We start from the raw sequence: 23,885 nt of genomic DNA on the forward strand, positions 1-23,885 counted from the left end.
CAGCACAGTCACTCCGCGGACGAGGCGCAAATTACTGTTTCGAGGAATCATCGGCTAACTTGTCCTCTTTGCCTCATTACAGATCAAGCCCGTCCAGAAGCAGACCCGTGCCGGTCAGCGCACCCGCTTCAAGGCCATTGTCATCATTGGTGACTCCGAGGGCCACGTCGGTCTCGGCATCAAGACCTCCAAGGAGGTTGCTACCGCCATCCGCGCCGCCATCATCATTGCCAAGCTCTCCGTCATCCCAGTCCGCCGTGGTTACTGGGGCTCCAACCTTGGTCTCCCCCACTCCCTCCCCGTCAAGGAGAGCGGCAAGTGCGGTTCCGTCACCGTCAGACTCATCCCCGCCCCCCGTGGTACCCAGATTGTCGCCTCGCCCGCCGTCAAGCGCCTTCTCCAGCTCGCCGGTATCGAGGATGCCTACACCTCGTCCTCCGGCTCCACCAAGACCCTCGAGAACACCCTCAAGGCCACCTTCGCCGCCATCTCCAACACCTACGGCTTCCTCACCCCCAACCTGTGGACCGAGACGAAGCTCATCAGGAGCCCCCTGGAGGAGTTCGCCGACACTCTCCGCGAGGGCAAGCGCTACTAGATTGGGTGAGCAACTAAAGCACAATCACAAACGAGCAAAACAACAAAACGGCCAGAGCAGGGGGCGGACATGTCAAGACAAGATGGTGATGACCCAGGGTTTCTTTTCTTTACTTTTTGCGCAACGGGAATGGGAAACGACGACATCGGCGTGTGGTAAATCTTTTCTCGTAACGATTTGATATTTTCGGGCTTCGCATGGTTGCCGAAGACTTCTTTTCGCAAGCAGCACAAAAAGGGAAACCAGGAAGGCATTAGGTTTTCTTGAGGTAGCTTGAAAATCACAACAAAGTTCATATAAAGTTCCCAAGACCTCGTGGCCACACCTGGTCATGTATTTCTGGTTGCATCTGTGCCAAGTGGCTTGTCATTGGACGATCACGATTATGTAGCACTGCGGTTTGACGGTGCATTCCGGGTGGGTGTGTGTAAGCGTGTTTCCATGATATCTGATTGTCCGTATGCCTGAAGAATGCCATAACAAAATCAACGAACTAGACCCGCCTCACTCTGCGCCTCGCATCATCGGGGCTCACGAGATATCCTTGCCAAGGGATGCTCACATCCTGACTACCCACTTTCAACTGCTCCATGCCCACTTTCTTGGGCTTCACCGCCCAGCTAGCACGCGGGACGGCATGTGCATTATCTTGATGGTGGCCACGAGCCGAACGTAATTGCTGTAAGGGCAACGCAAACGACTTTTCGTCAAAGAGAAGAGACGCTGTATGTCTCCAAAGCTGAAGATAATTGAGGAAAACCGAATATCCAGAATGGGCGGGGTAGACCGGCAAATTGACGCGACCGGATCGTTTTTCTTTGGGTATATAGTCGAAGACATCCTGCTTCTTATTTTGTTGTCGTCTCAGCTGCGTATGTGCTCAGCCACGCTCAGTCATCCTTGATGATGAGTGACTCTTGAGGTTTCACTCTTTGAGCCCATTCCCTGAAAATCAACTGTCAGAGCATGACCATGCGGTTCACTGACCAGAGTGTAACTTACGTCCAGCTGCCATCGTAGATCCTGCGGCTATCTGGTGAGCCATAACCAGCCTCCTCAAGTGCGGTGTCGATGACTACCGCAGTGACTCCTGTGCCACACGTCGAGATGATGGGTTTTGTCGGGTCCACGCCCTTCTCCTCAAACAATTTCCGGAGTTGATCCTTAGGCAAGAAGGCCTTGGTGGTGGGATCAAGCACCGCACTGAATGGAATGTTGATTGAGCCTGGCATGTGTCCGGACGAGAGTCCCTCTCTAGGCTCCGGATCCTTTCCTGTGAACCTGCCGTTCGGCCGGGCATCGAGGACTTGTACGCCTTCCGAACCCTCCTTGTTGTAGTCCTTGGCGATCTCTTTGAGCTCCTCGAAGGAGGCTACTTGCTCCGCCTCCACTTTAGGGATGGGGTATGGGTTACATTCCACGCTGTAGAGCTCGCCAGACTCGGTGGGCAGACCCTCCTCGACCCAAAGCTTGAAGTTGTTGAGGACGTGTACCTTGTCGTGTCCAAAGACCTTGAGAGTCCAGCCAACACGGGGAGCGCTGAAGATGCCCAGCTCCTTTGTGTCGTAGACCACCACGGTGTCCTCCTTGCGGATGCCCAGCTCGCTCATGGCCTCAGCGAAGACTTTGGCCGTGGGGAGCATGTGTGGGTAGGGACTGTGCTTGTCGATGTATTTGTCGAGATCGAAGAACCGGGCACGTGGGATACGCTGCTGGCGGAAGGCCTCGATGCCCTTGCGCTCGTCATTCGGGAGGAACCAGGCGGCGCAGAGGGGAATGACACGAGGCTCCGAGTTGATTGGCGAGGGCGGACTCTTCTTGAGGGCTTCCGCCAGCTCCTTGGGCGACACGAGGTAGGAGCTCAGCTGCCTGCGGGAATGTACGGAGCCAAGCTGGCGGGCGCGGAGGAGGGGCTGCTGCGGAAGCATGGCTCTGGCCGAGCGCACGGCGGCCATTGTCGCGGCCATGGCAGGCACTGCAAGCGAGGATCAAGTGAGGACCGTGGTAGGAGGTTGTGCTGATGCAGGTTTGCAGGATAGGTGAGGGGAGGGCTGTCGGCTTTTGGGGTAGCTGCCGGGCTGTGACGAGGGTGGGCGGTGGTGGAGCTGGGCCAGGACGTGTGCGGCGTCGTCGGTGGGCGGAGCAACGAGATTCAACGCCTGACCTTGAGATCGACCGTCAATGTCTTCGCACGCAAGAGACCCGCGGGACGGGCCAAGGGCTGGTTATGTTGCCGCTGGAGATGCCTACGATGCTGCAGGGCGAGAAGCTGTCTCGGCTGTTCTTGAGGATTCGAGCATGTGGTTGAGCTGCTGCTTATCGGAGCTCCGGGAGTGGCTGGCCTGGCATGAACATGAAAGACGACAGCACCACCCAAGGAGCTTGGCCCCGCGCCGACGCCGCTGAGCAGCAACAAGTGGATGGCTGGAGCACGCAATACCAGCCCGCTGGGGTCACCACCGAGCCCCGACGTCTAGCTGCTCTTCTGTGGACGACTGTCTCGCATTGAGGCGCTACTCCCAGTAAGAGCTCGGCCAGAAGGACCAAAGCCTGCGTACAATCACCGTGTCCCTCACAAAGACTGCCCGGATGCCAGCCGTTTCATGCAGTTCGATGCGGCTAACGGGCTAGCTTCCCTTCGTGCTTGACTTTGGAGTTGACAAGTCTGGGCCGGCCGCCTCATCTAGAATGGCTTGTGACCACTTGCATGAACTCTGACCATCAAGTGCTATCCATCGAGTGCTATCGTGGGGCCAGCAATGCCACGCCTTTCCGTCTTGAACAAAGTGCACAATGCTCTGAATGCGCATGATTGAAGTTACCTTGGCACAATGGAGCTGGCAACCTGTCGAACAGCAATTGTATGCATCATGCGAGATCCTCCAGGGCAACGGATACGTGAGAGAGCCTGCCAGAGCAAACGACATCAGGTGTAAGTCGGCCGGGGCAGGCACTGACAATTTAGCGCTGTTGGAGGGGAAAGCCCCCCCCCGCCCCACCTTTTTCTTCTCGTCCTTGCGAATCATGTTCACAGCACGCTTGCGGCAACTCTCGTGTATACGCTACTTTGTGTGCGTGAGCAAGGCAAACAGAGCGCCCGCCGTCGACCAGCACACTTACAATCTCGCGAAAAGTCACAGGCACATGCGGAGAATCACGACGTGCCACCCAAACCTCATCGTGGAGTTATTCCTTCAGTGAATCCGACCAGCTCACATCACTCCACCCACCCACGCAGGCATGAAGGTGAAGATTACGCAGTGGGACGCGGTCGCGTCATGGCGTTGGGATCTTCCAGAGGACGACGTATGTGGAATCTGTCAAGTACAGTTTGACGGCACATGTCCCACCTGCAAATATCCTGGAGATGACTGCAGTCTCTGTGCGTCCATGGAACCCACAATCTCCCAGGCACGCGTGCCCAGACTCGACTTCTCTGTCATACTGACGAGCGAATCTTCACAGTGAATGGGAAATGCGGCCACAACTTCCATATGGTTGGTTTTGATATTCTTAGGCCCAGACCGCGGCCTCGATCAGAAATGACGCTGACCTTAGCCAAGCATTGTATCATGGAATGGATCAAGCAGGACTCTGCCAAAGGACAATGTCCCATGTGCAGGCAAAGTGAGCACTATCACTGCGCCACGTCTCCGTTCGCACGCACACTGACATCGTCGCAGAGTTCGAGTGGGGAGGTGGAAACGCCGCGAGCGGCTCTGCCGAGGCAGATGAGGACATGGGCGCCGACGAGCAAGCTGATGCGAATCCCAATTAATACCCTCCAAGCCTACAAGGTTGGTTCACGTCCGTGAATGGCGGGCAGTCCAAGTTTTGCCTTACACCCAACGTCATACGGGACAAGGCACGTATGATTGAGGGCCTGTTCACAAGAACATAATAAAGCCTCCCTCCAGGGATCCATTACAAGTGCCACTCATTGGCTGTCATCAGGTTCACATCCAAAGCTACTTGAGTCCGCACGATGTTGAGCCTTCTGAAGTTGAGCACAGCCCGACTTTGATACTCTTTCTAGCCACGCCTGCGATAAGATAAGAGCTCCACGTCCGCGCAGGTGCACTTGCATCATCCCGCACACCTGTGCAGGACCCTTGCCGTCCTCATCCGACACTCGGCCAGCTGCTGTTGCCTCGAGCTATTCCAACATTGTTGAGGTGCAGCCACCCTGGCTTTCCAGCATCACCATGTTGTCTTAAACCACACATGGCACCTTAATTCCATCAGCAATAGGCACCTTCCATACCGTCCATCCTTATGCCCACCTCGGCTCGTCTTCCACGATGACGGAGCCCGCGACAAGCGACGAGTCACGCCAACCCCAAGACCTGGCACCTCCCAACATATCATCACATGCCACCGAAATCAGACCCGACGACGACCACCGCAAGAATCTCCCAACCTTCGAGTCGATATTCACCCTCGTTACCAACACTTCTCAAAGCACCACTCATCATCCACACGTCCGATACATATTTAGTGATGATGATCCGGATATGCTTACCCAGGCTCTTGCCGAGTGCGAGGCCACCGAAGCCCAAGAAGGTTCCCGACACCGGGCAATGATGTTGGATCTCAGTCCTGATGCCAACGGCGGTTACAGCATCGCGGGCGCCACCAGCTTGTCTCCATCCTGGGCCGTACTTAGTGCAGAGCTCAGCCAAATATCTCCACCGTCTTCCGATGGTGGCAACAACAATGATAGCAGAAACGACGGCGATGAGCCTGCGAAGCGCCCTGAGAGGCTTATGCTACGAGTTGAAGGCGTCGAAAGCTCAACCCTTGGCTCAGAGGTGGATATGGCTCTTTCTGAGGATCAAAATCGGCAAGGCTCTGGGAGCAGAAGCGGCCTAAGCAGTGGCGCCACGAACAGCCGTGCGGATATGGCGCCGACAAATGACAACATGGAAGACTATGGCGTGCTGATTGAAGACTTTCAGAAGCGCATGCTGATGTTGCGAAAAGTCGTGGACGCGGGAGAAGAGCGGCGGAATCATCGCGCGACCACAGACCTTGGGGTTGAGCAGGACTTATCGACGGGACCGATCCCGCATGCGGACGATCCGACAGGGAGACCTCCTGATTGAAGCTGACGCACGAGGCACAAGACAGCTGATCGACAGCATTAGCATAAACGCCAATGTCTCCTCCATTGCGGCACAACAGCGCTGTGCTGCTTGGCGTGGCTGGTGACGGCACATGGTCGCGGTCTACCAAGATGCGTACTTTGGAGGCAAAGTGACTCTACATCCTCTACAGGACGTGCAGTCGTCTCGAGGCGTGCATATATACCCTCTTCTCAGTTGAATTTCCATTGCGATTGGCACATCCGGAGGAGGGCAGACCGTATCAGACAGCCTGCTTTTCCAGTCGTGGACGAAGCTTCTGCATAAGTGCTAATAGCTTGCACATACCCGCCCACCCACGTCTCTGACTGGTATTTAAAGGTCGACCACAATGGTGTACCTCGATTAGAGGACTTGGACTGGGCACCATCACACGCCGTAATTCCCCGAATGGCACAGAAAGGAATCCTCCCTAGCTACAATTATCACGTAGCCTTATCTCAAGCATCCAAACGCCCAAAGTTGCTCGCTCAGTGATTGGTCATCATTTCGCGGTACTCACTCCCCTGAACTCATGGGTGGTGATTCCATGTGAAGATAGAGCCCAAATACGCACGAGGTTGGTGTTCGAGTACTTAAGTAGGCAAGATGTACTTCAACACTTTTGCTGCCATAAACCATCAAGCTGTCTCGGCACTGTGATTGGGATGTCTCGGGTCCAAGTGGAGTTCTATTCCGCCTCAGTTTCGGGGGATTGTCCGGGCCTGGGTGACCGCAGGTCTCGGCACAGGCCATGTCAGCTTGTCAGCGCCGAGCTGACAGCCTGCACAGAACAGGCTTACAAGTTGCGACGTGCCGCCGAGAAAGTGTCGATCCTCAGAATGACATGAGGTCCAAACCGACTAGACGATAGGCATGTACCGTTTACGTGTGTGGTCTCGTCTAGGTCTCACTGCGTGACCGTGAGTGCTGTTCAAAGCTGCCCTGCCGGAATTGCTCATGGCTCAGACTGGTCATCCCCCTACAAATAAGATATCTGCCTGGGCGAAGAATACCTTTCGTGCCGTGGACAAGGCCCCAGTGGCGGATCTGGCAGCTGGATTTCTCTCAGCCCTCGCTCCCCACCGCGCCACGCTCGATGCACTGGAATCACCAAAGATGGTATGGTGTTTCCGGGAAAAGTCAGCAAGCATGGTGGCGCCCCGCTGGGCTGACGAGCTGGCGTGAGCTGATAGCACAATACGCAGGCATGGAGCCCTGCTGAGCAGGAGTCTACCTTGCAGACACTGCCACTTTACTTTTGGTGGCTTGCTTGAATTCCGTAGCTAGCTCTGTGCTGACGCTGCAGTGATTGGCCAGCCCTGCAGCACGAGCGGTAAGACAGAAGCAGCTGATGGACTACTGGTAGCAGGTCAGCGCCGGCTGAAGGTGTTGGAGAGGGCGGACAACAAGGCAAGCAGTGCTGCTGAGAGAGACGACGTGACAAAAGCCATCATCTTCTCTGGCGAAATTGGTGATTTTGCAAGGTCGCATTGGACAATGGAGCACCTCGGTATGGACGCTGTTTATCGACTTGGCTGGGGACAGTCGTAGGAAATGAAGCGCCGGTCGCTGCGACGGTACTTAGCACTGGCTGGGCTCGTGCGTGTCGTCTTGGCATGGGGACTGGCTGGGACCCCTTGAACGAAGCTTTGCGGTCTCAGCGCAGCTGTGGGGCAGCACCCATGGATGAGCATGTTCCTGTACATCGGATGCCAGTTTGCTGGTGATACATCGAGAAAGATCGAGCGTGGAGTTGTGCCACGGGCCACACACTAATTATGGCGAAGTCTGATCTAGGCACGCAAGGACGCCGATTTCCAGCATCTACAAAGTATACAAGCCATGGCTACACCCACGATCGTCCACTTCCCCCCAAACTTCCAGACCTTCGAAGAAGCGCGGGTGTGCATGCATTACGCGTCTTTCGACTCCGACGTGCATCGACGAATGGCCTACCTGGCCCCGAGTAGATTTAAGCGTTTGGAGGTGAAGCTTGATTGTGCGAAGCTGAAAACCCGCCATCACGCTAGATTGCCTCTCTCCGGACCAACATCTTGTTCGGCGGGACCTAGTCAGCCTTGTGGGTGCGATGTTTCCGACCATTGGCATTCTGGTCTCGCACCATCTCGTTCGGCGCGGTAGCTTAGAAGCTATAGGGTGCAGACTTGCAGAAGTCGGAAGGCCATCTAGATCTTGGTGCCGAGTTCGGCTGGGTGAGGGCGGCATGGCATTGGCCCTTTTTGTCTGATCTCGAGCTGAAGATATAGCCCTCCCCTCACCTTGGTGGGTCATCCGACTTGAGAGTGTAGAGCCTCTTCATACTGGCAGCTGGGCCGCTCTATTGCTACGGCCGTCTGTAGGCGATATCATGACTCTCGAGCTCTTACCTGCGAGGCCCGATGTCTGTGCTCAAAGGGGTTCTCTGTAAATCGCACATTGGTGTCCCACAGGTGTGATTGATGGTGCAGGCTGTAATGCGTAGCTGCAAGGTGAATGGCGATGCAAAACTGGCTGTCGAGAGAAGAAAGATTGAGGTCTGGACGGGCTGCGATAGATAGTCCTCGGGATGGAAGTACCGGTACTTTGGAGCTCATGGCAGGGGTCAAGTGCAGTATCGGACTACGCCCCCCCATGTCCCAGACACGAGCTGTGGGCACCGCCTGCACGAGAGCGGCTGCCCCTTACCACGCCGTTGCTCTTGGGCCTGTCGATCGTCTCACCACTCCATTCTTAACCCGCGCGCTCCCAGACCCCTTTGGCCTCAGCCCGCAAGCCTGAAACGTGCCCCTTCTTTCCCTCACTCTGTTCCCTCCCAACCTCTCGATCCTCCTTGCCTCTCTGCAGCTTCCGGCTTGAGACTCGCCCGTGGCAGAAGACTCAATACTCACCCAAGCAAAAGGCCCATACTCGTCCCGGTGCCCTGCGAAACACGCGCCTATCCAAAGGTCCACAGCTGCTACAACGCCTAGAAGCAACCTGGGAAGCCCGTTCCCGACTGTTCCAAGCAGCAAACAACAGAGGGCCAAGTGCCGGCACGCAAAAAGACCCCCCTTGGTGCATCATGAGTGTAAGTGTTTCACGCTTTCCCTGCCGCACACTGCGTTTCCGCCGGCCCAGACCCGCACCGTCCCTTCCTGCGCATACTTCTCCCTGCCCGCCGCCTTCTTGTCCTCTTCGCAAACACTTCCTTCGAGTCATTGCTTGCCCTCTTGTTCTGTCTGGAGTTTCTTTGCTTTTCCCCCCATCATCTCACAACCAATACACCTTTCTGGTAAAGGCAGGTTCGCTAATATCATGGCTCAACCACAACAACAGTACGGGTTAGTTTCACGAGTCCCAAAGGCTTACCGAGCCTCCACCGCTGCGAATCTCCGAGTTCCTCAGCTCAGCAGCAACGGGCTGCTCGCAGTCTCCAGACAATGGCCCATCAGGTGATCGGAATGCTAACACGCCTGTCCCCGACACAGATACGGAGGTCGGTCCAACCCCTATGACCAGCGGGGAAATGGTCCGGGCGGCTACGGTGGCAATTCTGGCTATGAGCAGATCGACGACAACCGTGAGTAGCCTCTTCATACATAGGCCTGAGAGGAAATGAGGTCGATCCGCGAATTCTAACCCGGAACTGTCTTGCAGCCACCGGCCACGAGATGGCGTCCCTGACGCAGAACCAGGGCGGCTTCGCCGGAAACATCTTCGACGAGATCTCCCAGGTCAACCGAGGCATCGACACGATTGACCAGAACCTTAACCAGCTCAAGATGCTCCAGCAAAGGTCTCTTGATGAGGCAGACAGCTCCGGATCGAGCAACACCAGCCGCCAGCTCAACGACCTCAGCGCAGACACCATGGCACAGTACCGCACGCTCACCGACCAGGTTCGGCAGATCAAGAGCAATCGCGAAGCTCAGCAGCCAAAGTACCGTGCCCAAGTCGGCAACGTGGACCGCCGCCTGAAGCAGGCTATCCAGGCTTATCAGCAGGTGGAATCGCAATACCGCAAGCGTACCCAGGATCAGATGGCTCGTCAGTACCGTATCGTCCGCCCGGATGCCAGCGAGGACGAGGTCCGCGCGGCCGTCGAGGACCAGACTGGTGGTCAAGTCTTCCAGCAGGCTCTTATGCAGAGCAACCGTCGTGGGCAGGCCCAAGCCGTCCTCAGTGCCGTCCAGGACCGCCATGCGCAGCTGCAGAAGATTGAGCAGCAGCTCATGGAGCTCGCCCAGCTCTTCCAGGATCTCGACACTCTTGTCATCCAGCAGGATGTTGCCGTCATGAACATTGAGCAGAAGGCCGAGGAGACGGTGGAGAATCTGGACAAGGGCAACGAAGAAGTCGGGACGGCCATCAAGTCTGCCCGTGGTGCGCGCAAGAAGAAGTGGATCTGCTTTGGCATCGTTGGTATGTATACCTGTGACGACCCGCACGTTTGCACGCTGGATCTAGTCGAGACTGACATTTTCCTGCCACAGTGACCATCATTGTCATCATTGCCATTGCTGTTGCCATCTATGTCGTCACCAACCAGAAGAAGTCGGCCCCTGCCAAGCGCTGGCTGGTGGACGACGTTGTCTTTGCGCGCGCAGCCGAGTCTGGACTTGTCGCGAGCCGATCCTTTGCCAAGTCGGTCCTGGAGGAGCACAAGCGCAGCATCGAGAACCTGGATATCGGGGCCATTGCAAAGCGGATCCCCCGGGCATTTGGCGACAAATGATTGTGCTAGGGCACAAGACTTTTGATGCTCACTGGGCATCCCGCTGCCTGTCAGTGGCCGCCTGATATGACTGCCGTCTGTTTTTGCGGAGTTTTGGTGTATAAAAGGGGTCTGGCCATGCCTGAGTGTATGGCCGGGTCTCGCTGCATGAATTTTTTTTCTTTTTGTGTAAATGGTATGCGAGCCGGCGGAGGACCACATCACTTGTCCATGGGTCTGATTACATTTTGAATCTGGGTATACACGCGCCGCGGGGGGAGAGCCTTTGGTGCGGATTCTCTGCCTGCCCTGCGTGTTCTGGCATTTTCCGGCGTTTGACCATGGATTACTTTTTTTGTATCACGCACATTACCAGATAATCATCAACTCTCATTGCATCTCAGGACGATCGGACCCTTGTGACCGCCCCCGCCCCCCGATTTCAGCAATTGTGATGATGGACGCTGAGTGTGACCGAGTCTGGGGAAGGCCTGCGGGCAAGGTGGGTGGTTACATATGGGCCGGGGCTCTGATGGTGGCGCAGCTCCAGACTGGTGGTGGCCCCCGAAGCAGCAGAGTTGAGCTGAGCAGCGTGACTGGCGCTAGAGATGCGCGGCTGCCGAGCCTAATAATAGCCGCCCCACGCCTCCCTCCTGTCTTTGTGCGTCCTGTCAACGTTTGCGCTAGCGTGCTCGTCGTCGTCGTCGTCTGGGACTGATTCAAGGCGGACGGCTGGGGATACTCTCCAGGGTTTTTGTTGTGCGAATAGTCTTTCACAGGGGGGAGGAAGGCATGGCATGGCATTGCTAAACCAGGCTCTCGCGACAGATTATACCTTGCATGTCCTTGTTATCCAACATGCAAGTTCCACCAGCCGGTGCCAAGGGACGGCATGCAAGTGGGAGCGGGGCATGGGGAGAGAAAGAGAGAGACACACGCAACCCCTGGCGACGGCGCCCTTGTGTGTGTATGCAGGGAAAGCGGCAGCCAGCCAGCCGGGCGCTCCACACTGACGACGTAACAGGCCAGGGCTGTGCAGCACACGCACTCTGCACCTGGCATGATTCTATTCTGTTTTATCTTCAGTCGGCAGTCCATTCTTTTCTCTACCATCATTCCATATCACCATCGGATCCTCTCGCGGCTTGCAGGCAGTCGGCAAAGCCTACACGCTCGTTCATCCACACCGCCGGGCACTCGTTCGTACGTCTGTCCACCAGCGCATACACACAGCACGTAAAGGTGTCGTTATCCAGACATCCAGACCTCCGCAATAACAACAACAGCCACCAGCCAGATATCTGGGGTGACAAAACACATATTCCGGACAGACACTGTCCAGCCATGGCGCCCTCAATACCAACGCCCGCCACCTCAGGCTCTCTCAACAGCCACATCCTCGCAGCCAGAGACCTCTCTGTCTCGAGCGACTCGCAGAAAGTCACCTTGGGCATCATTGCCGCATATGTGGTCGGCATTGCGATCCTCTGGAATGTGCCATATGTTCGCTGGTCGCTATGGCCGTTCAAGGTGAGTTTGCCCTTCTTCCTCTCGGGGGTGCTTCCATATTTCTAGCCGCAAGCCACCCCCCCCCCCCCCCCCCCCCCCCCAAAAGAAAGCCTGCAATGCTGATGGACCTGTCCCGCAAAACAGATGCTCGTCATCGCCTTCCATGAGTTCAGCCACGCCTTTGCGGCAATCCTGACCGGCGGCAAGGTCAAGTCCATCTCGCTGGACCCGCGCGAGGGCGGCGTCACGCACATGGTCGGAGGCAAGTCCTTCATCACCCTGCCCGCGGGCTACCTGGGCTCCTCGCTCATCGGGGCGCTGCTCACGTTCTGCGGCTTCAACATTGTTGCGAGCAAGGTCGCCAGCATCGTGCTCGCCGTCGCGTTCTTGCTCACCCTGTGGTGGGGAAAGCGCGACTGGCTGACCATCCTGACCATCCTGCTGGCGGTCGGCTTGCTCGTTGCGTGCTGGTTCATTGCGCATGCGGTGGCGCTGCGGTGGGTCGTGCTGTTCATCGGCGTCATGAGCTCTCTGTATAGTGTCTGGGATATCGTGAGTCTTTCCCCCCTCTCTCTCTCTATGTCTCTCTCCCTCTTTTTGTCAAGCCTTTTCGATCCTTCCTGGCTTCCCAAATCGGTCCCTATACCCGAACCTTCTCCCAGATAATGGCACACAGTGAGAACTCTATGGAACTGACTATGAGACCGTCCTTGATTTGCAGTGCGACGACCTCATTCTCCGCAAGGTTAACAGCTCTGACGCCAGCGTCTTTGCCAAACGCTATGGCGGCTCCTCGCAGTGCTGGGGCCTCATCTGGTCCGTCATCTCGGTGCTCGTCATGGTCGTCGGCATCATCGCTGGCCTCGCCGCCTTCCCTCAGTCGTTCGCGCAGCAGCAGCAGGACGCTGGCAATTTCCTGCCCACGCGGTGAGGCTTGGATTGTGCGTGAGTAAGAATTCGTGGGGGTCCATGAGTTGATTTTGTCTTGCGTGGCTTGGTGTGGACGACTTTTTCGGCAATGGTACATCGATATGATACTGAGGTGTTTATGCTTTGGACGGATGGTGCAAGAGGCATCCCCTTCTTGTATGGGGAATGGTTTTGAGAGATTTGGTTCCATTTAGCCACAGAGGTGGTGGTGGTGGTGGTCATGATGCAGCGCGAGGATACCCCCCGGACGGACCAATAGTGTTGTCTGACATAAGTTTATTTCTTTCTTCAACAATCAAAGTATTGTTATGGACAAGGTTAAAAACCTCCCGAGCTTGACGGGCTGCGTTGTATGGTGACAAAGATGACGATCAGGAGGGTAGCACCATCGCACGATTGCATAGTGGGCGTGTCAACTGCACATGAAAGCTAGCTCAAATGTCACTCTTCATCCCAGTGAAATATGTATCAGAGAGCAAATACAAAACGAACAAGTGTAATCGCCCAAGAATGTACACACGCGGAAAACAAACGCCATATACCGATGCTTTTCATCATCATCCACCTCCTCCTGTTCCTGCTGCTGCTCCCGCTCCTGCTGCTGCTCCCGATACTAGTGATGATGCCGCTTGCTCTTCTTGCTCTTCTTCTTGCCGATGCCATCGCCGCCAAAGGCCTCCTCGTAGATCTCGGCTGCCGTCTGGCCCGGCGCCGGGGCTTTCCGCTTTCCGCTGGCCGACGACGAGGACTTAACGCTGACCACGGTGCCCGAGGCGCGGCCGCCGGCCTTGGAGACTTGCTTCTCGGCGTCATGCCAAGAGGGGGCGTCGTTGTCGATCTCGTACCTTTTTTTGTGTTTCAAAGTGGTTAGCAAATCTTTTTTTTCTTTCAAAAATAGAAGGAGTAGTCATGCCTCGAACAGGAGATAGGCTCGAAGGGGGAGGGGGGGAGGGGCGCCAATAAAAGACAGGAAGAAAAAGAAAAAAGAAAAAAACTCACTGATCCAGCGGCAGAGAGTCGATAAGCTCCCTCTGCTTCTTGCGCAGCTCCCTGAGCGCCTCGTCGCCGCCCTCCTCGAGCTCGTCCTCGAGCGAGACCTCGAGCGGGGCGAAGCGCGTGTCGACCACCTCGTCGTCGTGCACGCCCTGGGCGTCGGCGAGACTGACGGCGGCGGCGGCGGCCCTCGTCGCCTCGGGCATCTCGGCCTCGATGGCGCCCGACACGAGCTCCCGGAAGTGGGCCGTCATCTTCTTGACAATCTTGATGAACATGGCGAGCAGCTGCGACGAGGGCAGCGAGAGCTCGGCCGAGATGGCGTCCATGTCCTTGCGCTGCAGGCCGACGGCCAGCAGGATGGCCTGCTGCACGCCCGTGAGCTTGACGTCGGCCCGGATCCGGCCGGTGAAGTACAACATCGCGATGGCCGGGATCAGGTCCAGGATCACGTGGTAGTCGAGCAGGTTGTTGGCGTACGACTCGAGGCGCTTCTGGTCCCACGGGGTCAGGAGGGTGTCGAGGTCCGCCCGCGCGAATGGGCTAGGTGTGTTGCCCGGGTCCAGCCGCGCGCCCATGTTGGCCGACTCGTCGAGGCTGAGCGCCGTGACGGACGCGAACTCGCGGAACTGGTAGCCCAGCAGCTGCAGGAAGCGCCGGTGGAAGTCCTTGGAGAACCCGCCCAGCCAGGTCTGGTCCTCGGTCAGAGGGCGCAGCATCACGCAAGTGTGCTCGCCCGTCAGCTCGTTGGCCGTCTGCCGCAGGTACACGGGCGCAAACTTGCCCTTCTTCCAGAACTTGTGCAGCTGGCTCGTCAGGCCGTACGAGACGCCAATGTAGTCGAGCGCCGCCGGGCGCCGCTCCTCGAGCTTGGCGAAGAGTGGGGGCATCTTGCTGATGTCGCGCACCTTGATGTCGTCGTCGAGCAGCGTCGCGTTGGCCAGCTCGGCGTCCGTCACGCGCACCATCGTCTCCTCGACGCCCGCGTTGACGTCCTCGGACAGGTTGGTGAACTTGCCCTCATAGTAGTCGACGAGCAGCTCGATGGCCTTGGCGCCGTAGCCCATGCCAATGTAGTCGGGGTTCGTGGCGATGCGGACCACGCGAGCACCGGAGAGGGAGGCGAACTCGTCGTCCTGGAACTGCTGGCTGACCAGCCACGGGATGAGATCGCCGGCTGGCCGGGAACCTCTGCTCAGGCTGTTGATGACGCTCTCGCGGCTGATCCTGCCTTCGAGAGCAATCTGGATGACGCAGAGCGGCTCGGGCAGCCGTCCGCCCTCGGTGATGGGGGGCGTGAGGACGAACAGCTCGTGCGACGGCGCGTCGCTCATGAGCTGGAGGTCATCGGGGGTGTTCTTGTAGTGCGAGGCCACGTAGAGCGCAACCATCTGCTGCAGGAACTTTTCAGATACGGGATGGAAGGAGAAGAGCGTGTCGCGGTTGACGTTGAAGAGCTGGCACTGGGCCGGGTCAGGGCATCCTTGTGTGCGCAGCTTTGACCGAGGCAGGGTCGCATCGAGACAAAGCAGGCTGTTCAGCCACTTCTCGACAGAGTCGCCTTGAGCATAACGGATCGGCTCCGAGAGGGTGACTTCCCGCAGGGATCGTCCTCCTGCATGGCCATCGCCGCTCTTGGTCGCCTTGCCGCTTGCCCGATCCACCACTTCTGTGCCGTTTGACTCGCCAATGCCGCTGGACTGTTCACGCAGCTGCTTGATGAGCTTGAGCGACAAGGACCGACCTGTTCCTTCGTAACCGTTGATCGTGGAAGCCATGAAGACCAAGTAAGGGCCCATCAGCTTGCGCACCGTGGGAAGAGGGATAGCCGCGGCCTCGTCGATGACCAGGAGCTCGGCCTGGCCAAGGACGTGCGCGTCCTGCGGCCGGATGTACTGAATTGTTTGCCGGTGGGCTCTGTGGATGTTGACACGCACAATCGCCTTGTTGAAGTCGGGGTTCGTGGACTGGATGATGGAGTAGTCGGTGTGCTCGGCGTAGTCGAGAGCATCGAAGCCCTTGAAGATGAACTCGAATAGAGTCTTCAAGTTCTCGGGCGACGGACTCGTGATGAAAATGTTGGAGTATCCGTGGGCAATGGCAGCGGCGATGGCGACACCCAGTGCCGCAGACTTGCCTCGTCCACGAGCGGCTGTCAGGGTGACGGTGTTGCGCAGGGTCTTCTCGGCGATGGCGTCGACAAAAGTCAGCAGTGCCTTGGCCTGATCGACCGTTTTGGCCAAAGTGACGAGCGACCCGACCGGCTGGGTGTCCTGAAGAGACTCCTTGATGGACTCGAGCTCCCTCTGCGCCTCGGTCTTGGGCTGGTCGAGATCTGGCGCCGGGAGCTGCTTGACACCCTTGCCGCCGGAGATTGGCAGTACGTTGAACTCGTCGTCGATGACGAGACACGAGTCGCAGCCTCCCAGCGACAAGATGAAGCGCTCGTTGAATCGCGCGACCACGTCGTTGTGGCCCTCTGTCCGGTACCGGGCGTGGACGTCCATGGTCATTGTGTAGAGGGACTTGAGCGACTTCATGCCGCTCAGCAGCAAGACGACGAGACCGCCACCCTCGACCGTCTCGATGCAGCGCGCGAGGATGTTTGGCGTTATGGCCTCAAAGTCCTGCAGGATGCACATGCCGTAGGTGTTTCCGAGAATCTTCTCCGTCTCCTTGTAGTAGACGTAGCGGATGTTGTGGAGGGACACGAAGAGCTCAAAGGGGTCCTCGCTGTTGGCCTCTCGTATGCCGCGCTTGATCTCCTTCTTGATCTTGGTCTCGCGCTTCTTGCGGTGACTGGTGAAGCCGAGGAGCTTGTTCTTGTACGCCCAGAGGACCGACTTGTTCTGCTTGAGGTCCATGCTGGACATGATGTAGTGGAGGTGGACGATGGCATCTTTGGATCGGTCGCCGACGCAGACGAAGAAGGAGCGCTTCTTTTCCTGGAGGCCGTTACGGATGAGCGCGGGAATGCGCGAGTCCCTAAGACGAAGAGGAAGCTGTTAGCAGGCGACGACGGGGGGGCAAGCAGAGGAAGTTCAGAGCTTTCGGGAAGACGTACACTGCCTTACGAGGCATGCTGGGCAATCTTTTGGGGCTCGCGCAAGGGAATGGTGCACGAACAAGACTGCGGACGGAGGCGTGACTGTGGGATGAAGCTCTTTTGCAGCCGCGGAACACTCCCAAAAGCACTGTCGCGGGCGTTGCAAACTTGCAGCGGAGCGCCAGGCCCTGAGAATCGAAATTTTAGTGGGGCTCGCTGATTCTGCCAGGGCGGTCAGTATCGATTCGCATGCGCAAGTGTGGGCCGCATCGGATCGGACCCTGGACCTGGATGCACCGCTGCATTAGGTACCTTGATGAGCGTCACCAATGCCCGGGGCCGGTCCTGAAACGCACGAAAGAGCAATGCATGCTGAGCCCGGAAGCAGTACACAGCTGCCTGTCCATGTCTCCGGAGGTGTTCGGACCCTGGCACTCGGGAGCCTGGAAACGGCATGGCTTAGGAAAGCAGGGCATGCTGGTGCAGTGCCGACCAGTCAGCGGGCGTGCCGCGCCGGCACGGGGTGGGGCCGGCCCATCCTCCGAGAGGCATCGGAGCTTGAGGCAGGCGGCTTGTATAAGCATGATCCGGTGGCATACTAGTTCCAGGATCCTGACGCTTGACCAGCTCTATATATTTTTATGTATATCATATCCCAGATGCTCCAGCAAGGCCCTCTCTATATGCCCAATGACCCTGGCCATTGCATATACATCTGCTTGTCAGAAGCCAGCATCCTTGCCCAAGTCCGCCATCCACTGGTCTACCTTCAACCAGACAGACATCCAACGATGCTCGCCCCAGTGCACTTGCTGTCCTACTCGGCCCTCCTGGGCATGCAGCTGTGGCAGTCCTTTGCCGTCACCAAAATCACCTTTCAGGCCCTGCCACGTTCCGCTTTCACCACCCTCAACAAGCGCATCTTCCGCGCCTACTTCCTCACCCAGTCCGTTCTCGTCCTCGTCACGGCAGTCACCACACCCACAAACAACCTGCTCACTCTGCTCTCCTGGCTTCCGCTTCTGAGGGCCACCACCACAACAACCACCACCAGCGACAACAGCTCCTCCCCAAGCACCGCAACATGGGGCATCACTTTTGCCATCATGTCCGTGTCGTCCCTGCTCAACCTCTTTTTGTGGGAGCCCCGGTCACGCCAGGCCATGATCGACCGCACGCACCAGGAGACCCGCGACGGCAGGAACAAGCAACCCCTCGCCCTGGAGCCCACCCCCGAGATGCAGGCAGTCAACAAGAGGTTCAAGAGGAGCCACGCCATGTGCATCCACCTGAACCTCGTCACCATCGGCTCGACATTGTTTTGGGGTTGGGTCCTGGCGGCACGCTTGAGGTTTGAGTAGGACAGAAGTGGGATGCCGACCTCCCCCGTTTCCCCCCCCCCTCCCCCCTCCCCCCACCCGGCTTATCACGTCTTGGTATATATATATACTGGGTCTTTCAGCGCATGCAATCTTTCAGAGATGACCGGGCTGAGCTCGACTCCTTGTCTTTTGGTTCCAACTCTGCATTTTTTTTACCTGGCTCGCCTCGGGCCGATGTGCAGCCAAAGGTCCTTTGCGGCCCAGAATATCGCGCTCGACGCCTTGATGGGGCTCTCCTTGTTGATGATGGAGAAATGGTACCTCGCGAGTAGCTAGAGATAATATTGGCAAATGTCAGCGATCGTTAGATTCAGTCTTGTGTGTTGAGTGCGTCACCACGGACCAACCGTCTTGGTCACGTTTCGAGCTGGAACCAATCACGGATCGTGCCACCGCCACAAAGAATGAATCGACGAAGACATACCTCGAAAAGAACCTTACCCAGCTCCATCATGGCCACCCCTTTGCCCAGACAGACATACTTGCCGTGTCCAAACACCAGTTCCACCGCGCCATTCATCTCCTGCAGCCGCCGAGCAACCGCGTCGTCTCCCCCTTGCTGCACGGCGGCCTCGGCCTCGATCCACCGCTCGGGGCGGAACACGTCCACGTCGTCGCCCCAGATCGCGCGCGACCTCATCAGCCCGAAGATGTTCATCCCGACCTGTGTGCCCTCGGGGATGTAGATCCCTTTGATCGTGTCCCCGCCTGGAGGGACCTGCTTGCTCCCGAGCCCGATGACGGGCGGGTAGAATCGCAAGCCCTCGCGGATTACGGCCTGCAGGTAAGGCAGGGCTCTGGCTTTTGTGTTCGTGATGATGATGCTGGCGGGGCTGCCGGCGTCTAAGGGGCTTTCTCGAGAGTTGGCAGTGGTGGTGGTGGTGGTGGTGGTGGTGGTAGATGTGGCACGGTCGATCTCTGCGATGAGTGCGGCGTAGGCGGACGGGGTGGTTAAGAGGCAGAGGAGGGTCATGCATATCGCTGTTGTCGTCGAGATGGAGCCAGCAATGCTGAGGCCCAACATCTGTCAGTATCCTGGGTTGAATATGTCAACACCCTCCAAGCCAGACTTACATCTGCACAAACACCTGCTGCGTCAGCTCTGAGCGAGACATGCCGCTGTTGATAAAGGCCTGCATCATGTCCTTCTGCGGCTCTGCTCCGGGAGCAAGGCGTTTGTCGATGATGGAGTCGACGAGACTGGGAAGGGATACAGCATCACGTTAGTCTCGGTCCAGAAACCACGCCGTACCCAAGTGGTTCGTATAGGTCCGGCAAACACCCAAACCAGGTCGTCTTACCCCATTAATCTTCCAAACCCTGTCTGGTCCCCATCCCTCGGTAACATCAAGCTCAATGGCCAGGTCTGTGCGAGCCGCGTCGTTGATCTCGTGGTACCGGTACAGATCCTTATCGGCGGTCAGATACCCGAACGCCTGGCCGAAGGAGATGTCGCTGATGGCATCGAGCGCGAAGAACGAGATCTTCTCGAAGAACTGCACGGGCCGGTGCTGCCCTGGCTGTGAGAGATACTTGCTGTCAATCAGGTTGACGAGCTGGCAAACCTGACTGTCGATGCCCGCGCCAAAGCTGAACCCTTCATTTTCGCGGCCGTTGAACTATTCGGCCTTTGGATCAGTGTGTCTGTGTGTGTGTGGCTATCTTTGGAAAACCAGAGACCTTTTGCAACAGGATTGGTAAACCACAAAAAACACTTACCGCAGGACCCATCTTGCTCCTCAACGCCTTGTGCCGCGCCTCGTCCCTCAGAGAAACAATCGTGTCCTCCCCCGGCGTGATGCGCCCGGTCTCGTAAAATGTCCCTTTTGTATATGGCGATCGTACCGCCGACATCCTCCTGAGAGTCTCGGGGTCGCTTGCCACCAGGTCATTCGGTCCGACGCGGACGAGCGTTCCTTGGATAGAGTTTAGCTTTATGCGGCCCCGTTCATCCCCACGAGCAACCTGACAACACTAGGAACTGTTTGCCTCGTGAAGGTGGACGAAGGAAACCTCGTGGTTATATACAGCGGCGGCTCCTTGATTTTCAATCAGGACGAGCTCACCGTATGTGTCCCCGACTTCGCGGAGGTGCTCGTGAAACCGCCCGCTCAGAGACCTGCGTAGCATCCACGCCGACGAGAAAGACGCCAGGAATGGCCCGGGAACATGGCGGAGGCGGTACCACGATCGCAACGTCTGTATGACAGTGCCGGCGAGCAGGACGACGCCAAAGGTATGTATGGCGACACTGGTATATGCGAAGCGACCGACAATCGTGTCGGTGATGTAAGTCATGGTTGCGTGCTGGGGGTGTGATGTACAAAAGTTGGAACCATACGGCAGGGAAGACACAAGGGTAGAGGATCAGTGTAGGTTTTGCATCGGAGCCTCGCTATATGGGACATATTCACAATCGCAGCTAAGTCATCCAGGTGTTTCCATCCTCACCATCCAAGGGTGTCGAGGGGCTCTCATGCGTCGTAAGGATAGGACCCGCTGGCATTAGCTGGGGTCGTGGAGCAGAATATGGGGCCGGGATTGGGGGCCTTTCTTGCATCTGAGCTGGGACTTCTGCTACGCCTATGCTATATTGGTCAAGCTCTAAATCAAGAATGCCCATGATGGCACCGCCAGATGAAAAGGTGACACAGATGTAAGATTGTGCTGCATACTTGAATGTATGCCTCGAATCAGCCTAGATCGTCAGGGTCAAGATGTCCCATGAAACGAGCCGCTCATATCTTGGCCTCTGCGTGCTTCTCGAGCCCGGGCGTCTCGGAAATCCTGAAAACGTACTTGGTGGCACTGGCCTTGCCGTCACGCAAGTTCTCCAGACCTTTCTGCACCCCCTCGAGCCCACCAGGGACAACCTCGTGCGGCTGGGGTTTGAACCAGCCCTCCTGCACGCCGCGCGCGATGTAGCGGAAGTATACATACGCGAAGTCCTCGCTGCCCTTGTGCGAGGCGCCGACGCTGGTTATGTGCTTCTCCACGTGGGTCGGGAAGTCCTCGTACTTCCGGCCGGGCAGCACTAGGGTGATTTTCGCCGCGGCACCGGTCTGCTTCGAGGGCGACTGCGCCAGGACCTCCCCGAGCTGGACGTAACTGTTGTGCTCGGACACGGCGTCGTACGCGTGGTACAAACTGTCCGCGTACTCGCTGCCCAGAGCCTTGCGGATGGCTCCCGGGACGTCGTCCTGGCGGTAGTCGACGATTGAGTCGCCCTTGCTTCGGTCAATCAACTTCTCGACGTGCGCGGCGGCCTTGCCGGCCACGGCGATCACTGGGTGGATATTGGCCCGCTGGGCAAACTGCAATGCGTACGAGCCGACGGCGGACGAGGCGCCGTAGATGACGAGCGGGATCGGCTGCTTGGCTGGTGTCCATGGCGCCGGTAGGGCAAGCTGGTCAGAGTGGAAGAGCCCGATGGCTGCAGTCATAGCAGCCAGAGGGAGCGTTGCGGCTTCTGGTTGTTGTGTATAGAAGCGTAAGCATGGCCTCTTTGATTCACGGGTCAACTGTTATAGCCCAACGGCGACTTACCCTCAAAGCTGGTTGTTGCGGAGATGTGGAAAGTTGTATGCTGCTCAGCCAGAGAAAACTCGCCGTACGAGCCATAGGGCTTGAGCATCTCGTGGAAGGCGGCCACCCGGTCACCAGGCTTGAACTCGAAGACCTCGGAGCCGACTTCGTGGACATAGCCGGCAACATCGTCTCCTTGGTTCAAAGGGGTGGGCAGGACCTTGGGGACCTTCCAGTCCTTGGGGTTTGAGCCGCTGACAATGACCCTGATGACAACCTGCTTAGGGCCCGGCTTTGGCTGGGGGGTGTCGCGGATCTCGACCTTTGGGCCTACATGTCACGCGGTTAGTTGCGAGGTCATTCAGAGGAAAATGATCGTGGAAGCTCTCCACTGATGGATTTGCTCAGAATAACAACGGCTGATTAGTCTTACCATCTGTGACAAACCCTTCCTTCATCTTGAGTCGTGCCAAATGGTATCTTGAATAATGCAAGCTTATAGCCGTGATGCTGAGCCAATATTTCCAGGGCCTAGTGGTCACAGTGTACTTCAAGACAAGGTGGGAGATTTGTCGGGTAAGTATAAGCGGTTGCGCTTGTGGGTGTTAGTCGGAGATTGCAACGTAGAGCCTGTCTGTGCGTGGAGATTCAGCCAAAAAAGATCATTAACGTGTATGGAGAGACCAGAAGCTAGAAATGCCCCACGATGGATTTCCCCCAGACCTGGCGAGAAGGGATGCACCGTTGGCTTTTGTATAAGAGGTGCGGAAGCGTGTCCGCCATCCGTCCCCATTTCTGGTGATAGCCCACAGATCGCGGCGGGGGCAGATGTCGCAATAGTTGGAGAAGTGGATGCGAACGTCCCCGAGATGTCCGGATCGCATACTGCTCCTCATGACATTGCACTGTCTCGATTCATACTATGAACCAACGAATCACTTCTCTGCCCTTGGACGAACACCTCCCATCACGCCACCGAGGGGGCCAGAGTTGGCAGACAGCCGCTGTGGGTCTCTGAAAACGGCAATGGCAGGCGTCCATGAGGACATCCCCTGTCCCAGTCATTACATCATCAGCCATTGCTGGCTGGGATCGAGAAACGAGTCTCTGGCGCCATCTGAAGCGATGTTGTCAATCGGCCAAGGCCGTGTGCTCATTTCGGACGAGTCTCTGCCAGGCTTTGTAGTCCACTGGATTTCAAAACTCCCACGGCGCTTGCTCTGTGGATTCTGCAGCCCAGTGCTTTCTTGTACTCGCAATTCCGAGCGAGCATTGCGGTTGTGGTGACTGATTATTCAACGGAATCCTCGAATTAAATCGCAGATGATGGTTGCAGCTGTCGCTTTCGCGCCATGAACCCCTACTGCCAAGACATGATGATGGAAATGAAATTGGGGTGCGAGATAATCGGAAGCAAGGTTCGTGGCAAGTCACGTGCTAATAGTCGTGTGCCATTTTAGATGCCATAAGTGCGCATTGTCAAAGTGCTGGCTGGAGGTGGAGAGCCGTTGTATGGTCGAGACGTGAGAGGAGTCTTGGATTGGATTGGCAAGAAGGGATGATGCCGACCCAACCAGCCGAGGTCCCAAAGACAATGACCAGCCAAAGCGGCTGGCATTCGCCCCTCCACGCACAGCCCCGGCTTGTCTCCTCGGCAGCAGCCGCACTGTGCTGTATCGCAGCGAGCAGTGCATACGGACAGTGCGAATCTAGTGTGCCTTGGGCATTCACAAGCCGTTCAAAGGCACCCTCCGTGTTAGTAAGCTGGCTCTCGCTGGCCGAATCTGGGGGGAGCCGGCCGTGCCCACCCACCCTCGCCCACTCGCGTTCATCTCCAGAGTCCATCCAGGCCCGGTTTTCCAGCACAACACTGGCGTCTCCTCCTTACCCATCCATCATCCACGAGCTCATCGCCTATCCCCAAAGCGACACTCCTTCATCATCGTCGTCGTCGACTATGCGCATCTGAAGTGGTAGCGACACTCGCCTGCGTCGTCTGCTTGCGCGTCACGGATCTCTGCTGCTCCCAGTCGCACCGAGCCAATCTGCGCGCGCCGCTGGTGCAGCACCACACCCATCTATT

The 23,885-nt window shown here is 57.2% G+C and overlaps 9 protein-coding genes across 9 annotated transcripts; 5 read left to right on the plus strand and 4 right to left on the minus strand.

Annotated features, from left to right (window-relative positions):
- Window positions 1-1,488: 1,488 nt before the first annotated feature.
- Window positions 1,489-2,553, minus strand: B0I36DRAFT_364917 (putative thiosulfate sulfurtransferase; the record flags this gene model as incomplete). The annotated part of the gene is made up of 2 exons (XM_046159057.1): window positions 1,489-1,543; window positions 1,601-2,553. The coding sequence occupies 2 exons, from the start codon at window positions 2,551-2,553 to the stop codon at window positions 1,489-1,491; spliced, it is 1,008 nt and encodes a 335-aa protein (XP_046010561.1).
- A 1,285-nt stretch (window positions 2,554-3,838) lies between these two features.
- Window positions 3,839-4,413, plus strand: B0I36DRAFT_246219 (anaphase-promoting complex subunit 11 RING-H2 finger-domain-containing protein; the record flags this gene model as incomplete). The annotated part of the gene is made up of 3 exons (XM_046150214.1): window positions 3,839-3,980; window positions 4,064-4,095; window positions 4,162-4,413. 3 exons carry the CDS (start codon window positions 3,839-3,841, stop codon window positions 4,411-4,413), a joined length of 426 nt encoding a protein of 141 aa, XP_046010562.1.
- A 486-nt stretch (window positions 4,414-4,899) lies between these two features.
- Window positions 4,900-5,703, plus strand: B0I36DRAFT_364918 (uncharacterized protein; the record flags this gene model as incomplete). Its single annotated transcript, XM_046159058.1, has 1 exon — window positions 4,900-5,703. One exon carries the CDS (start codon window positions 4,900-4,902, stop codon window positions 5,701-5,703), a length of 804 nt encoding a protein of 267 aa, XP_046010563.1.
- Window positions 5,704-9,374: 3,671 nt separating this feature from the next.
- On the plus strand, window positions 9,375-10,438 carry B0I36DRAFT_246952 (t-SNARE; the record flags this gene model as incomplete). The annotated part of the gene is made up of 2 exons (XM_046150269.1): window positions 9,375-10,125; window positions 10,197-10,438. 2 exons carry the CDS (start codon window positions 9,375-9,377, stop codon window positions 10,436-10,438), a joined length of 993 nt encoding a protein of 330 aa, XP_046010564.1.
- Window positions 10,439-11,490: 1,052 nt separating this feature from the next.
- On the plus strand, window positions 11,491-13,279 carry B0I36DRAFT_327860 (peptidase M50B-like-domain-containing protein). Its single transcript, XM_046154522.1, has 3 exons — window positions 11,491-11,947; window positions 12,071-12,478; window positions 12,648-13,279. Exons 1-3 carry the CDS (start codon window positions 11,762-11,764, stop codon window positions 12,855-12,857), a joined length of 804 nt encoding a protein of 267 aa, XP_046010565.1. The 5' UTR covers window positions 11,491-11,761; the 3' UTR covers window positions 12,858-13,279.
- Window position 13,280: 1 nt separating this feature from the next.
- Window positions 13,281-17,032, minus strand: B0I36DRAFT_423539 (GNAT acetyltransferase 2-domain-containing protein). Its single transcript, XM_046162256.1, has 3 exons — window positions 16,914-17,032; window positions 13,856-16,834; window positions 13,281-13,701 (listed from the first exon to the last, which is right to left on the minus strand). Exons 1-3 carry the CDS (start codon window positions 16,928-16,930, stop codon window positions 13,470-13,472), a joined length of 3,228 nt encoding a protein of 1,075 aa, XP_046010566.1. The 5' UTR covers window positions 16,931-17,032; the 3' UTR covers window positions 13,281-13,469.
- A 654-nt stretch (window positions 17,033-17,686) lies between these two features.
- Window positions 17,687-18,256, plus strand: B0I36DRAFT_364922 (uncharacterized protein; the record flags this gene model as incomplete). Its single annotated transcript, XM_046159059.1, has 1 exon — window positions 17,687-18,256. The coding sequence occupies one exon, from the start codon at window positions 17,687-17,689 to the stop codon at window positions 18,254-18,256; it is 570 nt and encodes a 189-aa protein (XP_046010567.1).
- A 56-nt stretch (window positions 18,257-18,312) lies between these two features.
- Window positions 18,313-20,900, minus strand: B0I36DRAFT_413276 (cytochrome P450). Its single transcript, XM_046161993.1, is given in 7 exon segments — window positions 18,313-18,549; window positions 18,702-19,287; window positions 19,352-19,477; window positions 19,579-19,665; window positions 19,676-19,896; window positions 19,997-20,193; window positions 20,344-20,900. The coding sequence occupies 7 exon segments, from the start codon at window positions 20,573-20,575 to the stop codon at window positions 18,430-18,432; spliced, it is 1,569 nt and encodes a 522-aa protein (XP_046010568.1). The 5' UTR covers window positions 20,576-20,900; the 3' UTR covers window positions 18,313-18,429.
- Window positions 20,901-22,457, minus strand: B0I36DRAFT_143220 (chaperonin 10-like protein). Its single transcript, XM_046148402.1, has 3 exons — window positions 22,236-22,457; window positions 21,824-22,132; window positions 20,901-21,746 (listed from the first exon to the last, which is right to left on the minus strand). The coding sequence occupies exons 1-3, from the start codon at window positions 22,258-22,260 to the stop codon at window positions 21,016-21,018; spliced, it is 1,065 nt and encodes a 354-aa protein (XP_046010569.1). The 5' UTR covers window positions 22,261-22,457; the 3' UTR covers window positions 20,901-21,015.
- Window positions 22,458-23,885: the final 1,428 nt, after the last annotated feature.

This window comes from Microdochium trichocladiopsis (genome assembly GCF_020744255.1).
Source record: "Microdochium trichocladiopsis strain MPI-CAGE-CH-0230 chromosome Unknown B0I36scaffold_7, whole genome shotgun sequence".
NCBI lineage: Eukaryota > Fungi > Ascomycota > Sordariomycetes > Xylariales > Microdochiaceae > Microdochium > Microdochium trichocladiopsis.

Bases quoted from the DNA above. Each gene is read 5' to 3' on its own strand.
- B0I36DRAFT_327860 (XM_046154522.1), top strand. From the start codon at position 11,762: ATGGCGCCCTCAATACCAACGCCCGCCACCTCAGGCTCTCTCAACAGC. The intron at 11,948-12,070 runs GTGAGTTTGCCC...CCCGCAAAACAG, and splicing joins GGTCGCTATGGCCGTTCAAG to ATGCTCGTCATCGCCTTCCA. The intron at 12,479-12,647 runs GTGAGTCTTTCC...CTTGATTTGCAG, and splicing joins TGTATAGTGTCTGGGATATC to TGCGACGACCTCATTCTCCG.
- B0I36DRAFT_423539 (XM_046162256.1), bottom strand. The intron at 13,702-13,855 runs GTGAGTTTTTTT...ACACAAAAAAAG, and splicing joins GACTCTCTGCCGCTGGATCA to GTACGAGATCGACAACGACG.
- B0I36DRAFT_413276 (XM_046161993.1), bottom strand. From the start codon at position 20,575: ATGACTTACATCACCGACACGATTGTCGGTCGCTTCGCATATACCAGT. The intron at 20,194-20,343 runs GTGAGCTCGTCC...ACTCTATCCAAG, and splicing joins CGAAGTCGGGGACACATACG to GAACGCTCGTCCGCGTCGGA. The intron at 19,478-19,578 runs GTAAGACGACCT...ATCCCTTCCCAG, and splicing joins GGGTTTGGAAGATTAATGGG to TCTCGTCGACTCCATCATCG.
- B0I36DRAFT_143220 (XM_046148402.1), bottom strand. From the start codon at position 22,260: ATGAAGGAAGGGTTTGTCACAGATG. The intron at 22,133-22,235 runs GTAAGACTAATC...CGTGACATGTAG, and splicing joins GGAAGGGTTTGTCACAGATG to GCCCAAAGGTCGAGATCCGC. The intron at 21,747-21,823 runs GTAAGTCGCCGT...CACAACAACCAG, and splicing joins CGCAACAACCAGCTTTGAGG to AAGCCGCAACGCTCCCTCTG.